This window comes from Trypanosoma conorhini, assembly GCF_003719485.1.
Source record: "Trypanosoma conorhini strain 025E chromosome Unknown Tco_14.4_contig_00035, whole genome shotgun sequence".
NCBI lineage: Eukaryota > Euglenozoa > Kinetoplastea > Trypanosomatida > Trypanosomatidae > Trypanosoma > Trypanosoma conorhini.
Genome location: NW_021704123.1, coordinates 23,543 through 39,551, shown reverse-complemented (window position 1 = coordinate 39,551; position 16,009 = coordinate 23,543). Strand labels below are relative to the sequence as shown.

General features: G+C 57.8%; 3 protein-coding genes across 3 annotated transcripts, besides 3 other annotated features; all 3 read right to left on the bottom strand.

Moving 5' to 3' along the window:
• Positions 1 to 109: 109 nt before the first annotated feature.
• On the bottom strand, positions 110 to 1,624 carry Tco025E_01157 (uncharacterized protein; the record flags this gene model as incomplete). Its single annotated transcript, XM_029368095.1, has 1 exon — positions 110 to 1,624. One exon carries the CDS (start codon positions 1,622 to 1,624, stop codon positions 110 to 112), a length of 1,515 nt encoding a protein of 504 aa, XP_029231760.1.
• Positions 1,625 to 1,807: 183 nt separating this feature from the next.
• Positions 1,808 to 1,845: a microsatellite.
• A 49-nt stretch (positions 1,846 to 1,894) lies between these two features.
• Tco025E_01156 (uncharacterized protein) lies at positions 1,895 to 2,371 on the bottom strand (the record flags this gene model as incomplete). Its single annotated transcript, XM_029368094.1, has 1 exon — positions 1,895 to 2,371. One exon carries the CDS (start codon positions 2,369 to 2,371, stop codon positions 1,895 to 1,897), a length of 477 nt encoding a protein of 158 aa, XP_029231759.1.
• Positions 2,372 to 2,737: 366 nt separating this feature from the next.
• Tco025E_01155 (cytoplasmic dynein 2 heavy chain 1) lies at positions 2,738 to 15,439 on the bottom strand (the record flags this gene model as incomplete). Its single annotated transcript, XM_029368093.1, has 1 exon — positions 2,738 to 15,439. The coding sequence occupies one exon, from the start codon at positions 15,437 to 15,439 to the stop codon at positions 2,738 to 2,740; it is 12,702 nt and encodes a 4,233-aa protein (XP_029231758.1).
• A 181-nt stretch (positions 15,440 to 15,620) lies between these two features.
• Positions 15,621 to 15,658: a microsatellite.
• A 216-nt stretch (positions 15,659 to 15,874) lies between these two features.
• Positions 15,875 to 15,911: a microsatellite.
• Between the last annotated feature and the right edge of the window lie 98 nt (positions 15,912 to 16,009).

Sequence of the window (16,009 nt, the reverse complement as noted above, 5' to 3'; positions counted from 1 at the left end):
TTGTAACTCTCCAACGCCCCACACCCGGTGATGCATGTATGCATAGACAGATAAATGTACGTGCTCGCCTCTCTCCGTTCTAGAGCACATTGAGTGTGTGTCAAATTCCTTAATCGTCACCCACCACACCCGGCGTTTCATTGCCATCGCCTTCCTCTGGAATGTGCACCTCCCAGTACGCGGGGAGGCTAAACACCTCAGACGGCGTGTATTGCTCTAAGCAGCGCTCCACAATTTTCAAGACTTTCTCCAACCGCACCTGCAGTCTCTCAAAAACGGAGAGGTGCGTCACACGGAATATTTGCGAGGAAAGTCCTCGACGAAGGTGCATCACAAGTGGGAGCCGTGGCTGTGACGGCGCTGGCTCCCTGAAGCTGCGCAGAGACTCGTATGTGGACTGGCGGAAGCGGCAAATGGGAATGCGGTCCATGTCCCCAAAGAAGGCGTTCCCTTTTGGCTCCCGGTGCGAGTAGAAACTGCTGCCGTGGTCGAGAAAGGCGTACTTGGCCAAACCCAAAGTGCGCCTCTCCGCTGGGGGAGGTTGGCAGGTGGTCTTCAAGCTGCAGCCGCCGTAGACAAAGTTGTTGTGGTCGTTCATGCCGCGATCGGTGTTACCGATCAAAAAGTCAAAGACGAAGCGATCCAGGACGTCGCCGATGGCGCGAAGGCGGGAACTCTTTGGAGGCCACAGTGGATGGCCAATCGTGTAGTACTTTGCCGCAAACGCGAGGTCGTACTCGTACGGGAGCGCCAAAAACGTGGAGAGGGCTGAATGCACGTCGTGCATCCACAGTTGTATGGTCACGTAGGCGCAGAGAGAACCCTCGGCGAGCGACACGCCGGGAGAGGCGCATGGAGCAAAGTTGCGGGTGGTGTAGTTGTACTGAAAAACAAACCGCTCAATCCACTGCGAAAAAAGCGGGGAGTAGGCGGTGGCGGCCTTCATGTAGCTGAGCGGGAGTGGCAGAAAGACGGAGGTGGGGATCCGCGAGAAGTTGAGGGCGCGGTCGACGGAGAAGGCCAGAAACTCGCTCGTCGCCTCAAAGTAAAACTTCCGCTGAGACACCTTCACAATCGCCTCAATCTCGTTGTGGGCGTAGCGAACACGAAACTTGATCGTCCGCCCCTCGAGGAGGCGCGAGGACATGGCTTTGATGTAGCGCATGTTGCTCAGGTTGGAAAGGTACGACTGGCACAACGCGTCGCGCTGCGGTGTAAAGTCGGCGTTCCGCTGGTCGCACGCCTCCCACGCTTCCGAGGCTGCGGCGTGAGTGGCGTCGTACGGCAGCGGCACGCCGGGGCCCGTCGACTCAACAATGTCCGTGAAGTCGGCGGTCGGCTGGTCTGGATTCCCCGCCAGCCCCTGCACGACGCCCAAATTCGTCTCGAAAGTCCGCACGGCCTCCTCAAACTCCCGCGGGAGGCGGACGGCGGGCGGAGGCGTCGCCGGCGACGTTTGGGGGGGAAACGCGCCCGCCGGCACCCCGACCGGCGGCCGCGGCGCAGGCGCGTGGAGGAGGCTGTACTCGCCGCACAGCAGCAGCAGCAACCACGCCAGCAGCGCCCCCATCGCCCACCGCTTCCCACGCGACCACTTCGCCCGCGGATGATGACGGCGTATCATCTCCGCCCGCACCCGCTAACCCTTCGCACACGCGCAGGCGCATCAGCGGCAATGGCGAGCCAACCCATCACACAAAAGCAAAAAAAAAAAAGAAAGGTGTAGAGGCGCAGCGAGCAAGAGGGGCAGCAGAAGAGCAGGGACCCACCAGACCACGCGCACACGGAGTAAAAAGGCAAGAGGGGAAACAAGGGCAAAAAGAAAAAACAACAACAACAACAGCAGCCCGTTTTTATTTTTCTTTTCGTACACCCTTCTTCCTGATCGTGGTGCTCACTCCTCAGCGTTGTTCCTTTCCTCTTTACAGTGCACCTCACCCTTCACAGCTGCAGTCGCCGCTGCACGCCTCTTGCTGCCCGCGTCCTTCTCCGCGCCGTCGCCGCAGGAGCGGCCGTCGTCGTCCCGTTCGTCCTTCACGCCCCGCGACTTCTCCAGGCGCCGCCTCTGCAGCACCTCTTCCCGTGCCTCGGTGAGCAGCGCCCGCTCCACCTCCCTCACCTGCGCGGTGTACGCCTCGCGCTCGGTGGGCTCCGGCACGAACTCCTGCCGCCGCTGCTTGATGCCCCACCGCAGCATCTGCGATCGGCTCAACCGCGTCGACGTTTTACGTGAGGCATCTGGGGCTTTTTTACACTCGAACGTCCAATGCTCCGTCGATGCACACTTCTGACACACACGCGAGCCCACTGCCTGCTCCGTGACGCCGCGCGGGTTGCTGTACTTCTTCGGCGGCCCCTTGTCTCCGTACATCGCTACCTCGTAATAGGAAGAATAAAGGCCACCAAAGAAGGAGGAAAGCAAAAAAAAAGAAGGAGGGGATGGGAACGGGAGTTAACATCATCATCCAAAGAAAAGCTCCATTGAAGACGCCGGAGACGCGTTTCTCCCCCTCCTCCGATAGGAAAAACAGCAGAGACAGAGAGAAGAAGAGTTATATATGCGTGTGCGTGTGTCCATGCGGCGTGTCTAAGCCAGCCATCAGTGAAAAAAGGCCTCACACACCCAGAAGTGGACACAACCAGCCAGATACAGACCATTGCGTACGTTAATCATTTTGTCTTCCTTTTTTTCTATCGATGTTGTGTCTGGTGTACATTGGCTACCTCCATGCAAGAGCTACGGCTCAAGCACAATAGAGACACCTGCCAAAATAAACGTCTTCACATCTGCTTCACTCGCACATGGCAGCGTCAAGTCCATCAAATACTTCTCCTTTGTTGCGTTCGTGTAAAGCGGGACAGAAATGGAGGTTTTTGGCGCGGGTGGCTTTGACATCCATGCCACGTAAACCTTCGGCATCGGGAAGAGTGCGGGCTCGTCGGAGGTTTCGATTGGCTGCGTCACGTCGGAGCTGTCAATAATGGCCCCTTGCAGCAAAAGACCCTCCAGGCAAACTGGAAGAGGTGCCCCTTCAGGCGGGACAGAAATTGAGGTTACAAGCTGCAGGGAGACAAGTGGTTCGCGGAGGGAATGGGCGGTTTCTTGTCGCAGCGCATGTAGGAAGGTTTGCGGTCGGAAAAGGCTCGAGATGTTGAGGTCGGCTTTCAGAAGCTCGCGGCTCATTGCCATCTGACGCCACTGCACAATCGTGGTGGCGCGACGAAGCAGGGACTGCAGCCACGGCAAAATACGCGGGGATCCGTGGAAGTAGCCATCCCAGTGCGGTGGCACCTCCCCAGCGATCATGGCGGCCGCCTCCGCACGACGGTCCTCCTTCAGCAGCGCCGCGCCCTCCGTCACCTTGCGCAGTTCGCCGATGGACTCATCCACCACCGAGACCAGACGCAGGGAGGAGACCATTTCCGCCGTCAAGAAACCAAGAATGGGCGTGGACTCAGCCGGCTCCATCGCCGAGCGTGTCAAGAGATTGGAATGGGGCTGGGTCAACTCAGCCCAGGCTCGCAGCACCGGCGTCAGCCGGCTCGCCCACTCCTCCCGCGTGAAGGAGGCCGCTGCCTTAGTCTCATTGAGGTGCTGCAGATCGTCCGTTAATTGCCGCACCTTCGAAAGCTGCACAACGCGATCGGCGTTTGGTGGGAGTGAAAAAAGGGAAGGTACGTCACTCTCAGGGAGGTCTGCAATGGCCCTGACGTAGTCCGCATGCTTCCTCGTCGCTGGAACCCGGAGCGTGGCAAAAAGGCTGCGTTGCCGCTTGGCACCTGCAAGCACGGCAGGGTGAAAGAAGTGCTGGGTGTACTCCTGAAGAATACGCAGGTCAAACTCACTCTCCATACGAGCACCATAGATGGCATTCTCCAGGATGCCGCGAATCGCCTTCCAGTCGGTTTCCGCCTTCGTTTGCTGCAGAACAATGTCGGCGGCGGACTTGAGGTCGGCGGAGGTCACCTCGTACATCTTTGACCATCCCTGCGGCACATACGAGCACCGCTCCTGCACAATGGCATGAAACGAAGCGGCGATGAAAAGGAGTTCCATTTGTCGTGCTCCTTTTAACTCCAAGGCGGCGCCCTCCCATTCTTTATAGGTGTGCAAGAGATTCTGCTGCACCCCCGGTGGGGCCTCAAAGGTTATTTTGAGGCTCTGGGAGAGAAGAATGGAAGGGAATTCGTCGTGTGATTCGCTTGTGAGGAAGAGCCGAAAGCTGGGATCGGGGGTGAGCAGGTTAAACTCCTTCTGCAGCACCGGCACCCATGGAATCACGAGGTGTAGATTCTTGAGGAAGAGCCAATCACCCTTCTCGGCAGAAACCCGCAGCAGCCGAATTGCCTCGTCAGTCTGCCCACCACCCATCGCGACTTGATGAAACCGCTCACGCCCAACTCTTTGGTAGGCGAGTTCCTGAAGCTCCTGCGATGGATCGGCGCCCGCCGTTGTGATTAAAAGCACAGGCGTACTCGCTTCCGTACGCTTAATAAAGGAGGCAAGTGTCCTGCTATCCCCCCACGACTTCACGGAAAGCAGCTTGCACGCAACTCGACTCACAGCCGCGATCAGGCGATCGCTGCGAAGCGTCTTTACGATAAGAAGACGTTGAAAGTCTGTCAGCTTCATAAGGAACTCCGGGTACTCCGTCTCCGGCGTTGCCGACTGCATCCACTGCAGCCACACATCAGCCTCTTGGAGATTCATTTTAGGCGCCAGATCACGGAAAAGTACAAGCAAGGAGCGGAAGAGGTCCCGGCTGTCGGGCAGCACCCAATTCGGCACCTGAACCTCCCTCTTCCCCGCCTCAGGAGCAATGGCTCGGTCGAGAAAGAAATCCCACTCGGCGGGCTTGCACTCCTTTGGGTGCAGGGAGCGGGCGAGGTAGATGGCAAAAATCGGACGGTGCTCCTTCAGCAGGGAGATGGAGACGGAGTAGACCACAAGACGCACAAAGGTGGTCTTTAGCGCCTCAATCTTCGTTTCAGCGTCGGTGTGGTCCTCGGCGTGTCGTTGCAGCGTCTCGCGAAAGATTCCCATGAAGAAGTTGAAGGAGAACTGGTACATGTGGGAGAGACCGTTAAGGCTCTTTACAATAAAGAAGGTTTCACTGGAGGTTGTGGCAAATGGCCGGTAGACGTTGCGCTTCGCGTCAATCTCCTCCTGCACCGTTTTGGACTTTTCAAGAGCCTCACTAATCTCGGCCGCCTGCGTCTTGATTTCGTTGAGCGAGTCAATCAATGTCTTATTCTCCAGCAAAGACCCCTTGGAGTTGGCCAGCTCGCTCAACAGCGCCTCCTCCAGGCTCGCCAGCTGCAGCTTCAGAGTCTCCTCCTTCCGCAGCACCTCCAGCTTCTCCTTCTCAAGCTCCGGCTGCTCGTGCTGGATGGTTGTCCCCAGAAACTGTCCCTCAAGCCCGCTCAGAGTAATGGAGAAGTTGATTGGGGTCAAGTAGCTCAGCACATCCGGCGGAATGCGCAGGTCGGTGGAGGGCGTAACGAGGTAAAGCTGAAACCCGTCGCTGTAGTCCACGGTGCGGCGGTCACCAATTTGAATCACCCGCTTCGACCCCTCCATTTGCAGTTCCTTGCGAAATAATGGATACATAAAGGACTCAATGTGGTCCACGTCCGTAATAACAAAGCTTTTACCAAAGCGAAGGGCCAACTCCAGCGCCGACACGAGACGTACGTCAGAGACGCTGCAGACGTCCACCGTGATTTCCCGCCCCTTCAGATTACTCAGTAACCAGTTGACAGCCTGGCCAGAGCCATCGATGATAAGTGGCGTGGTGACCTGCTCCTGCATGATGACGGCGTTGTCCATCGAAAGTTCATCGCCAGGAAGCCCTTCCGCCTTGTAGTGCAGCTGCATACTCTCTGGACGGAGGAAGGTAAAAAAATTGAAATCCTCGAGTTGTTTCATGCGCTCCTTCCATCCCTCCAACGTGCGACGACGCACCTCCTCCGCCTCGTTGCCCAAGTACAGCACAAACGCCGCCGCGAGTAGGCAACGCTTTGGAAGGAGGTGCTGATCAGCTTGAATGGCTTTACTTTGCGTCGCCCATCTGGCATGCTCGCTCGCAAGCTTTGAAAGAAGGTCATGCGCACTCTGGTACAGTTGCTCCGCCTGCTCCAAACTGTCTTTTAGCCGTTCCGCCTCCGTCGTCTTCTCTGCAAAATTCTTTTTAAGCTCCTCCACACGCTCCTCAACCTTGGAAAGCTTCATCTCATACTTCTTCTTCTTCTCGTTGCCACTCCGCAGGTTGGCCTCGTAGCCCTGCAGCTCATCCCGCATGGGAGCCACCGTCTGCAGCACCTTGCTGTATGCCACCACAGCCTTGAGCCACTCTGCCATCGGTGCGGCGGCCTTCGAGGCGCGCCCAATCACCTCGCGCCGGAAGGAGTTCTCGTGGCCCTGAATAAACCGCTCCAACTTCCCGCGCGACGTCTCGTTCACGTTGTCGAGGTCAAAGTTGAGAATGTCATTCTTGATGTCGCCGGCGAGAACCTTGCGAATGACCGCCCAGTTGATCTCCGTCACGGAGTTGCTCGCGATGAGGACGACGACCCCCTCCATCACGTCCTGGACGGCGGCTGGCGGCTGCTTCATCGACTTCAACTCGGCGAGGTGCTCGGAGCGAATGGAGCGCACTGAGGAGAGGGCCGCGTCGAGCGTTGGTTGAATGCCGCTGAGGCGTTCCTCAATCACGCGCTTGCGCTCCTCAATGGCTCGCTGCTCCTTCTCCAGGCTACTCTGGATTTTTTGGATATTTTTTTTCTGGTCTCCGGCCTCCTCCATATTTGCCTGAATCTGCTGCAGCGCCTCGTCCGCCTCCCGCTGCTTCGCCTCCATCCGCGTCTTCTTGTCAGCCACGTCCGTGGCAATCTGGTCCACATTCTCCTTCGCCTCGTCCAGCTTTGCGACGCCAGACCGCAGACGCTCGAGGCTCTCCGCGATGGCGCTGCTCTTCTCGTTGAAGATGCGCTGGTAGGTGAGGCAGAGGGTTTTGAAGTGCTGCGGGGAAAACTTGTCGGCAAACCCGCGGTGGATGTGCACAATCTCTGTGGTGAGGCTAAACTCCTTCCTGTCCCCGCGGGTGTCGAGCGCCTTGAAGACGTCACGCATCATCAGTCGCGGGATCAGCTTGAGGCTGTCGCTGTACCACGTCCCCATCCAGTAGACGTTGCAGCGGGTGAAGAGGGCAGGGTTGGAGCGGCACCGCAGCTCGTAGCTCGGGTTCGTCGGGTCCATCACCACACACACGTGCAGCAGGCGGGTAATGCGATCCACAAAGTAGGCGTACGGGCTCATCCCTTCCCCGTGGGCCTCCTCCCGCAGCGGGGCAAGCAGGGCCTCCTGCTCCTCCTGCGTAAACAGTCCAGGGATCTCGCCCGAGGAGAGAAGCGAGTTGACGCACTCCAAGAAGAGTGGGTTGTGGCTGAAGTGGTGGTCCTCCAGCAGCAGCACAACGTGCTGGGCCTCGAGGCCAACCTTGCACAGCACGGACTTCAGCTCCGCGTAGAACTGCTTCATCCCGTACTCCCGCGTAATCGACAGCGTCATCACCTCCATGCGGAGACTGTAGGCGACAAGGCGAATGATGGCCCTCTCGCACACGCCGGAGCGTCCAACGAGCAGCAAGTTCCCCCGCTCCTGCGACAACACACGATCCACCCGCGCGACCCAGGCACAGACCTCCGGAATCAGCTGCACATCCAACTCGGTAAACTCCCTCGAGTAGGTGAGCAGCAGCTCCTCCGCCGACTTCCGAAGGCCATCCATGCCCGTGGAGGTGAGCTTCCTCACCCGCGACGTCGTGGCATCCATCCAGGAGACGTAGTACACCGTCTCCTTCTCCGTGATCCCCGACCGGTGGCCGACGAGGAAGAGCAAGTTGTCGTAAATCAACTTGGCAGACTTCGTCCGCTCCTCAGGTGAAACGAGGCGGTCGACAAAAATGCGGCGTCCCTCGTAGCCAATGGCGTCTGGGACATCCACCGAGTTGTAGTTGAGTAAATTCAGGGCCCACATCGTCACGTCACGCGGGCTAAAGATGTAGTGCGAAGCCACATCCACTGTACACCGCGTGGCAATCATCTCGTACACCGTTGTCATGACGCGTGCAATGTCCGCCGCGCCTTTTCCGGGTAGCTCAAACTTGAGCTTGTGGCTTTGAATCATGATGTTGAAAAACTCGGAGTAAATGGTCTGCATAGAGTCCCGCGAGGGGTACGACATGCAAAGAACCGACACAATGGCAAGAAAGCGAGGCGCAACGGGGTACCGGCCCATGCTACCAGGCGGATTCATGCTGCCAACAATCTGCACACGCTCAACGGTGATCCACTCGAGGTCGGTGTCATAAAACCCACTGTAGAGGATAATTTGCTGCAGCAGAGAGTGCAGCTGCACCGTTCCGTACTTGTCCGGCTTCGGCAGGTTCATGTCCTTCAGCATTAAGACAAGGCGCTCCGCCTCCTTCGGCCGCAGCACGCGTCCCTGGTTGGTGTTAAACATTTGACAGGTTTGCTTTAGTTTCTGAATGAGGTGAATAGCCTCCGTCTGGGCCGAGCAGTTCACCGTCGCCACGCGGGTATTGGGGATCCCCGCGAACAAGTTGGTGAGCAGCATCGTCTTCCCGCAGCCCTCCGGACCAACAAGAATAAATGGACGATACACGCCGGGACGGAGCGGCCTCGTCCAGGCCCGCATAATTTCCATGTTGCGCTGGCACTCAATTGTGGCAATCATGGGGTGCCGGTAAAGGTCCTCGACCGCGAGGTCAAAGGCCGGCTGGAACTCGAAACTGTTGTAGCCGCCATGCTGCGTGTCGTAGTAGATGTCCAGCGGGTGCTTCATATTTGGCGCACGCTCCCCTGTCATGTGGTGAATGTCCCTCGCATACTCCCGACGGTTTTCTTCGGGAAGGTACGACCCAAGTCCGTAGACGAGCGCCAGGGTAAATTGCTCCTTGTTGCTGCAGCACTGCAGCTGGCTGAGGCCCGAGGCGACAAGACCCGTGCGGGTCGTGTCAACAATGAGGTTGTCCGTCGCCAAGAGGTTGTCAATAGCCCTGTAGAAGAACTCGTCGATCCAGCCCCGCATTTCGTTGCGCGACTCCTCCGGCTGCTCCAGCAGCCAGGAGGCGACCATCGTCTTCGGGTTCACGTCCTCCTCTGAGAGGTAGATAATCCCCATGCGCGAGACCGTGGCCGGGGAGGCAAACTCAAGGCTGTGGGTCTCAAACAAGAAGCTCACATTCTCGCCAAATTGAATGCGCACCCCATTTGGCATCGTCAAAAGTTTGTTGTCGTCCAGCACCGAGTTTAGCGACTCCACCCACTCCGGGTCCACATCCCCGTCGCAGACAATCCACGAACGCACGTCATTGTCCTCCTTCACCACCTTCTTTGCCGCCTCTGTCAGGACGCCGTCAAACCACTCACGGGTGTCGTTGTCCATGTGGCCCAGCAGCTGCGTGCGCGGCATCGCCTTGGGGTTCACCACGTACAGGGGGACAGAAACACCAAGTCGCTGCAACGCTCGTCGAAGCACGCGAAGGAGTGTACTCTTCCCACTCCCGCCAGGGCCAACCAACACGACTCCCATGCGCTGCTTTAGCGCCTCATACAGTTGAAGTATTTTTTGCACCTGCGACTCCACAAGCTGCAGCTTTAACTCCTCCACCGACTCCACAATGGCGGGGTGCAGGTCGGTGTAGTCGATTTCCTTGATGGGAACGCCCGGAAAAACGTCCGCGATGAGATGGTTAAAAAGTATCGCATCGTCAAAAGTCAGTTTGGAGAGCGTGTTGACGCGAAGCGACTTGATCAGAATCTCACTCTCCTTCTCCAACACCTCCGCCGAGGTTGGCCGCAGCTTGCCCCCAACACGGTCCATCAAGTACTGGTGAATCAGTGAGCCCCCAAGCCGCATGACAGACTTCATCGCACGGAGGCCCCAATCATAGTGCTGCTGGTGAGACAGGAGACCCGCGGCAAGCTTAAATATCTCCACCGTTCTCTTGGCCAACTCCGTTGCATTTTCGAACCCCTCGCTGAAGAGTATAGTCTCCATAATGAGCTCGTTGTCGGGGGCACTCATGGCGACGGAGCGGAACAGCTGCTTGAGGTTGTCCGGGAGCTTGCTGCGCCCACCGTAGCGCTTCCCCGCGGGGTTCATTGTGACAAAGATGCCAGCATTGGGGTTAACGTCAATGTCGCGCCCCAGCAAGTGGCAGTGGGACTCGCCGTTCTTGAGGGCCTCCTGAATTACCTGAATCATCTGCGACACCGCCGACAGCTGATCCACCTTCAGCCGGTTAAACTCGTCAAAGCAGCCCCAGGCACCACATCTAACCAAACCGGTAAAAATACGCCCCATCGACTTGAAATCAATGCCCTCATCGCAGTTGAAAACCAACACCTGCCGTCCCATTGCATTTCCAAGGGCCTTGACGGACTCCGTTTTGCCCGTGCCTGCGGGACCATAGGGATTCCCGCCGTAGCCAAGCTGCATGCCCTGTGTCAGGGTCAGGTAGCAGCGGTCCGTTAGCGGGGTGTGCACAAGTTTCGGGGCGTTACCCTGGTACTCGTAGCTGTATTTAAACTCCGCGTCCACCATGCGCAGGACGCAGTTGTTCTCGCAATCCAGGTAGTATCTCAGTTGCTTTCTCCACAGCCAGTCGTTTTCCTTTTCAACGCCGTTCTGAATGAGCGTTTCCACAACCTCAATGTTGTGAATAAGGTCCATAATGAGCGATTTCAACTTGAGACCCACAACCACGTCACTGTTGCTGCCGGCGAACACAGTCAGATCACGCAGCTGTGCTTGCAGGTTCGCTTTGTGCTTGGCAAGGCCACCCGTCTTCGCCCCACGAATGGCCTCTTCTGTCTTTTTGGTGAAGTCAAGCAGCGCGGCGGTGCAGAGAATTTGTGTAGAGTACGCCCCAATGTCCAGCTTCCCCAGGCATCGCACCAAATGCGTCCGAAGTGTGTCCTTCATCGCAACGTCTAATTTCGCTAGCCACTCCTCCACCTCGTCGGTGATGTGCACGGGCTCCTCCAGCGGCACCGTCTCTCCCTCCAGTGAATGAATCTGCAAGATGTGCTCCTTCTGCGTGTCAAAGCGGACGCTGTGGATGCCCATAAAAAGCTTCTTCAGATGCGACTGAATCACAAGGGGGTTGCGGCTTTGGGCAAGAATTTCAAGTAGGTCGTCGTCGCTAATGAAGTAAAAGCGCGGAAAGCTGTCTCGTTTTGCCTCAAGGTACTGATTGAGCGCTCGCTGACAGCGATCGAGTTGCTCCAAAACGTTGCGCAGCACCTCCTTGTACTCCGTGTGGGCTGCGAGGGAGACAAGGCGGCTGTCCCTCGCAATGGTGCTCATCACCTGCAGGTACTCCTTGTCAATGCGGGCAAACCGCTCCTGCTCCTGCGGCAGGGCCCCACGGCGAAAAATGGGCTCAAGATACACCCACTTGCGCTGAATTTGATTCATGCTGCGGAGGTACTCGTCGAGGCACGCCAGCCGCTCCTCCCACTTGTTGGCGTCGTTGGCGAAGATGCTGAAGTACGGGGACTCCTTCATACTCAGCAGCAGGGCCTGGTTGTCGCTGAGGGCGGAGAGCGTATCCTTCCACTCCGTGATGAGCATCACACCGGGCCGCTCCGTGTGGGCGCAAAGCGTAAACGTTGCATTCATGCCCCACGATCGTACATCGTCGAGGGCCTCCCGAATCTGCGCCTCCCCCTGCGCGCGGGAGTGCAGCTTCTTCAGGTCCATCTCACGCCGCATAATGGTCTCGTGGCGGGAGAGGATGTCGCCAAACTTGAGCGTGTCTTGTGTGGCGTTCGGGGTCCCGAGCAGGTGGAACAGTTCCACCCAGTGCCCCGGTGTAAACCCGTCGCCGCGGACAAACTTAAAGAGCGGCGCACACCGGCTCCAGGAGTCAAGAAGCGTACGAATTTGAACGGTGATGGGGTTGGTGGGAATTTCTTTTAGTTTCTCCTGCCAAACCTTCACAAAGTCCTCAAAGCGGTACAGCTTCGCCCGCAACGCGAGCCACGGCTCATTCTGCAACACCGCCAGCTCCTCGTGAAAGGTTCCCATCATGCTCCACATCAGCGCATACTCCTCAATGTCGCGTCCGAGGTCGTGGAGCGGCTCCATGTCGGGCTCCTCCAGCTGAAAGTACTTGCACTGCTGAGCGCACTCGTTCCCTTCCGCCTCTAGCGCCGCAAACTGCTCCTGACGCTCCTTCACAAACGACACCGCGTTGGGTGCGTCCGCCGTTTTCGGCTTCAGCTCATGCCATTGATTGGTAAACCGCTCCAGTTTCTTCTGCCAAGTCTTCACGGACTCCTCAACCACGCCCTTCAGCGTGTTCATCTGCTCCTCCAGCTCAGTCTCGTAGGTGTCGAGGCGCCGCATCACGGTGTCCCACCGCTCCCGCGTCTTGGCAAACTGGAGGCCAGCCTGACTGTTCATGCTCTGCAGGAGCACATTTTTATTGTAGAAGTGGTAGAACTCAACCTCCATCGCAGGTCGCTGCTCCACCAGGTAGGCGTGGCGAACGTTGGCCGCACCAATTTCGTCCATCTTCGTCAGCTTGGCGTCCAACGACTCGGAGACCGCCTCGAGGTAGACATCAATGCGCCGGAGGTGATTTTCGGCGCTGCGACGCAGCGTGACACGCAGCGCCTCGGAGAGTTTGTAGAGGTGGTCCTCCACGGTGCTCTTAATACTGGCCGTGCAGAGTGTGATGCAGCCGCACTTAATAAAGAGGTCCTCCGAGTTGATTTCCTTGCCCTTTTGCTTCAGCAGCCGTATGCCTTGCTCCCAGTGCTGCACCTCAGTTAAGGTCTTACCCACAATCGCCTCAAGCGTGGGATTTCCACCTCTCCCACACTGCCCAATGACCAGTAATGGGTTGAAGCGTTTCAGTTCCTGTTGAACCTTCTTGAAAAGCTGAGAGGCGTGCTGCATGACAGCAACGATACCACGCTCGTTGCGTGCAGGCATCTCTTTAAAAAATTCGTTCTCACCGCACCCGCGGAATCGCAGCGGGAAAGTCATAAACTCCTTGATGCGCTGGTAGTACTGTCCCCGGATGGCCTCCAGCGAGGGTCGCAGTGCCGCCAAGCCCGTTTCCTGATCATACACAATGTCAGCCTTCATCTCGGTCAGAACCTCGTGCAGGCTCTCCAGCCCCAGCTGATACTGGTACTCCATGGCCTTGTACAGCTGCACGTCCCAAAAGAGCTTCCACGCCTCCATGTTTTTAAACCCAGACGTCTCCATTTTTTCACGGATGACGTGCACCTTCCCCATCCACCGCTCACGCGCACGCAGCAGGTCCACGCTGAAGAGCTCCACCACGATGGACCCAATCTCCTTGTGCAACCGATGCAGACGGCGGTTGTCATCGGTTAGGGCCTGAGACGCCTTACACAGTTTCCCAATAAATCGCTCCGCGTCTTCCTTGTTTCGCCACGTCAGCTGACGATCGCCGCTTGCCGTGATGATGCGCTCAAAGGCCAACGCCGGCTCCAACAGCATGGCGCGTGTACAGGGAATAATATCCTTCGTCATGGAGTTGTACGTGCTGGCAATTTGCTTCAACGACACACCATTGCGGTAAAAGCGAACACCCTGATCCACCATTGACTGAATCTCACGACTGACGCGAAGGCCGAGGCCCCGAAATATGCGCACTTCTCTAATAAGCTGCACCAGGCGTTCGGGGTAATTCACCTCCACGCGCCCACTCTCGTCAATCTCCATCAAGGGTGCGTTGGCATCGAGCATGAGGGCGTGCCTGTTGTCCTCCACATCCATCGCCCAGTGCTTGCGGGACTCCATCTCGTAGTCGCCGACCTCATCTAGCAAGGTGGCTGCCGCCTGGACAAACTCCTTGGCGCTCTGCAGGTCGAGGAGAAGCGACTTGCACATGTGAACCATCTCCTCCACCCGACCCCGCAGCTGACGAAGCCAAATCATGTTGTTCACCACACCGGGCATAAACCGCCCGGTCTGGCAGCGGCGGTCCTCGTCCTCGAGAAAGACGTCATCCTCGGTGCTCTCCGCGCGGTGCTCAAACTCCAGACGGATGCTCTGGAGCCGCTCATTCAACTTGGCCAGGAGCGCCTCCCGCTCATTCACAAGCTCCTTCGCCACAATAGGCCGCCGAATAAGCTGACGGAACTTCACCACCTCATTGAGGATTGTCTGCGGGGCCAAGTTGCCGCGCTCGCCGAAAAAGTCGCGCAGGGCGGCGGCGCATCGGTGCTCAATGGGCTCCAGCCGCCGGTAGAAGGCGCTCAGGCCAGCCTCCCACTGCTCCTCCACCGCGGGCGTCGTTTGAAAAATGTCAATGCTCTCCATTGACTCCCACAGCGCCTCCCGGCGCAGCGACGGTAGCTCACCAGACGCGGTAAACAGCTCCACAATCTCGTCTGCCAAGTCACGAAGAGAGGCGACGACGCGCAACCTGTCGCGCACGCTTCGAAGCTGCGGATCCTCAAAGTGGCCTCCCCACACGGCGCCCCAGTCAATGGTGGTCAACTTTTGGCACATGTTAACCCAATCGTCGCAGCAGCTTAGGGCCATCTCTGTGGCACTTTTGCCGCCGCTAAAGATGCCTCCTGCCGCGATGGTCTTCTTTGAAAAGTACTCGCGTAGTCCGGAGCCAACCGTCGTCATCAGGAAGATGGCCTGCGAGCGAGCCCGAGCGTCTTGGGCACTGTCAGTCCAGAAGTCATTTATCGCCAGCTGTGCGTCCTCCAGCAGGTCCACAACGTGGTTTGGCTCCAGCTCCTCAAGCTTGTCCCACGACTTCGGCAAGACGGTGCTGGCAAAGGAGGAGGTACACATTGACCCCAGGACCTCGTCAATGTTTTTGGCGTACACGCGGAGCTTCACCACATCGCCCGCCTCCGCGGCGAGGGAGAAGAGCACGTACCCGGCAACCACAACGTCCCGCCGCGGGGCACCGTTAGCGGTTAGGCATTTGGGAAACTCCGTCAACGCGTAGGCCTGGGCGTCGGAGTGCTTCAGGAGGTAGCGGAAGTACGTGGCCTCCGCCACCGCGGTGAGTGCGGGGCTGTCGTCCGGCAGCGTGTCGAACTGGAAGTTGCGCACGCGAACCACATCTGCGAAACGCACTGACTGGAGCTCCTTCCGGGAATCGACGGAGACGTCGGCTGAGCCCACCTTCGTCGTCCCCTGCTCGGAGCCGCAGGCCGCCCGCACCAACTCCGTGAAGAGGGAAGCCGACACCTTACCCAGCTGATCGCCGCCCGCGGCAAACGTGAAATGCACCGTCCGGCCAGAGCGCTCTGTGCACTCCACGGCAAGCCCCAGCCGCTTCGTCAGCGCCTTCTCGGTGACGGCAACGCAGTCCTCTGCCACAGCGGAGTTGAAGCGAGCCATCGCCACCGCGTGGGTTTTCCCCTTCTACAGTAACCCCACCCACCCAAAAAGAGAATAAAAAAAACTCACACTATTGTCAGGTGCAGTTGAGTGCGTTTTCTCCTGCTGTTTGTTTGTTTTTTTTTTTACTCCCCCTCCCTTTTGGCCTTGGTTTTGTTTCTCCACTAATTCCTTTGCTCTTTTGTTGTTCTTGTTGTTCTTGTTGTTGTTGTTTTGTTGGTTTCCTCTTCGTTTTGTGTGGCTCTACCCCCCAGCATTCGGGCCCCCGCAAAGGGGCGGAGGAAAGCGCAGAAGCGTGGGGCACGCGCGGCAATGCGGTGAAAATATTTTAAGGAAAAACAAAACACGTTTGGAGGACACGCAAAGCGTCGTTTGCAGACGCCCGTGACGGTGTGCCAATCATGCGAAGAGGGAGGAGGGTGAGGCGTAAGGAGAAAAGCAAAGCAAAGTACAACAACAAAACAAAACTAAAAGGGAAGGCGGGGGGACTTCCGCGCCTCACGCGCCCCGTCAGTCGGGCCCCTGCGCCACCGCCCGATCCCAATGCCTCGTGTTCGCGTCAAGCGCCAC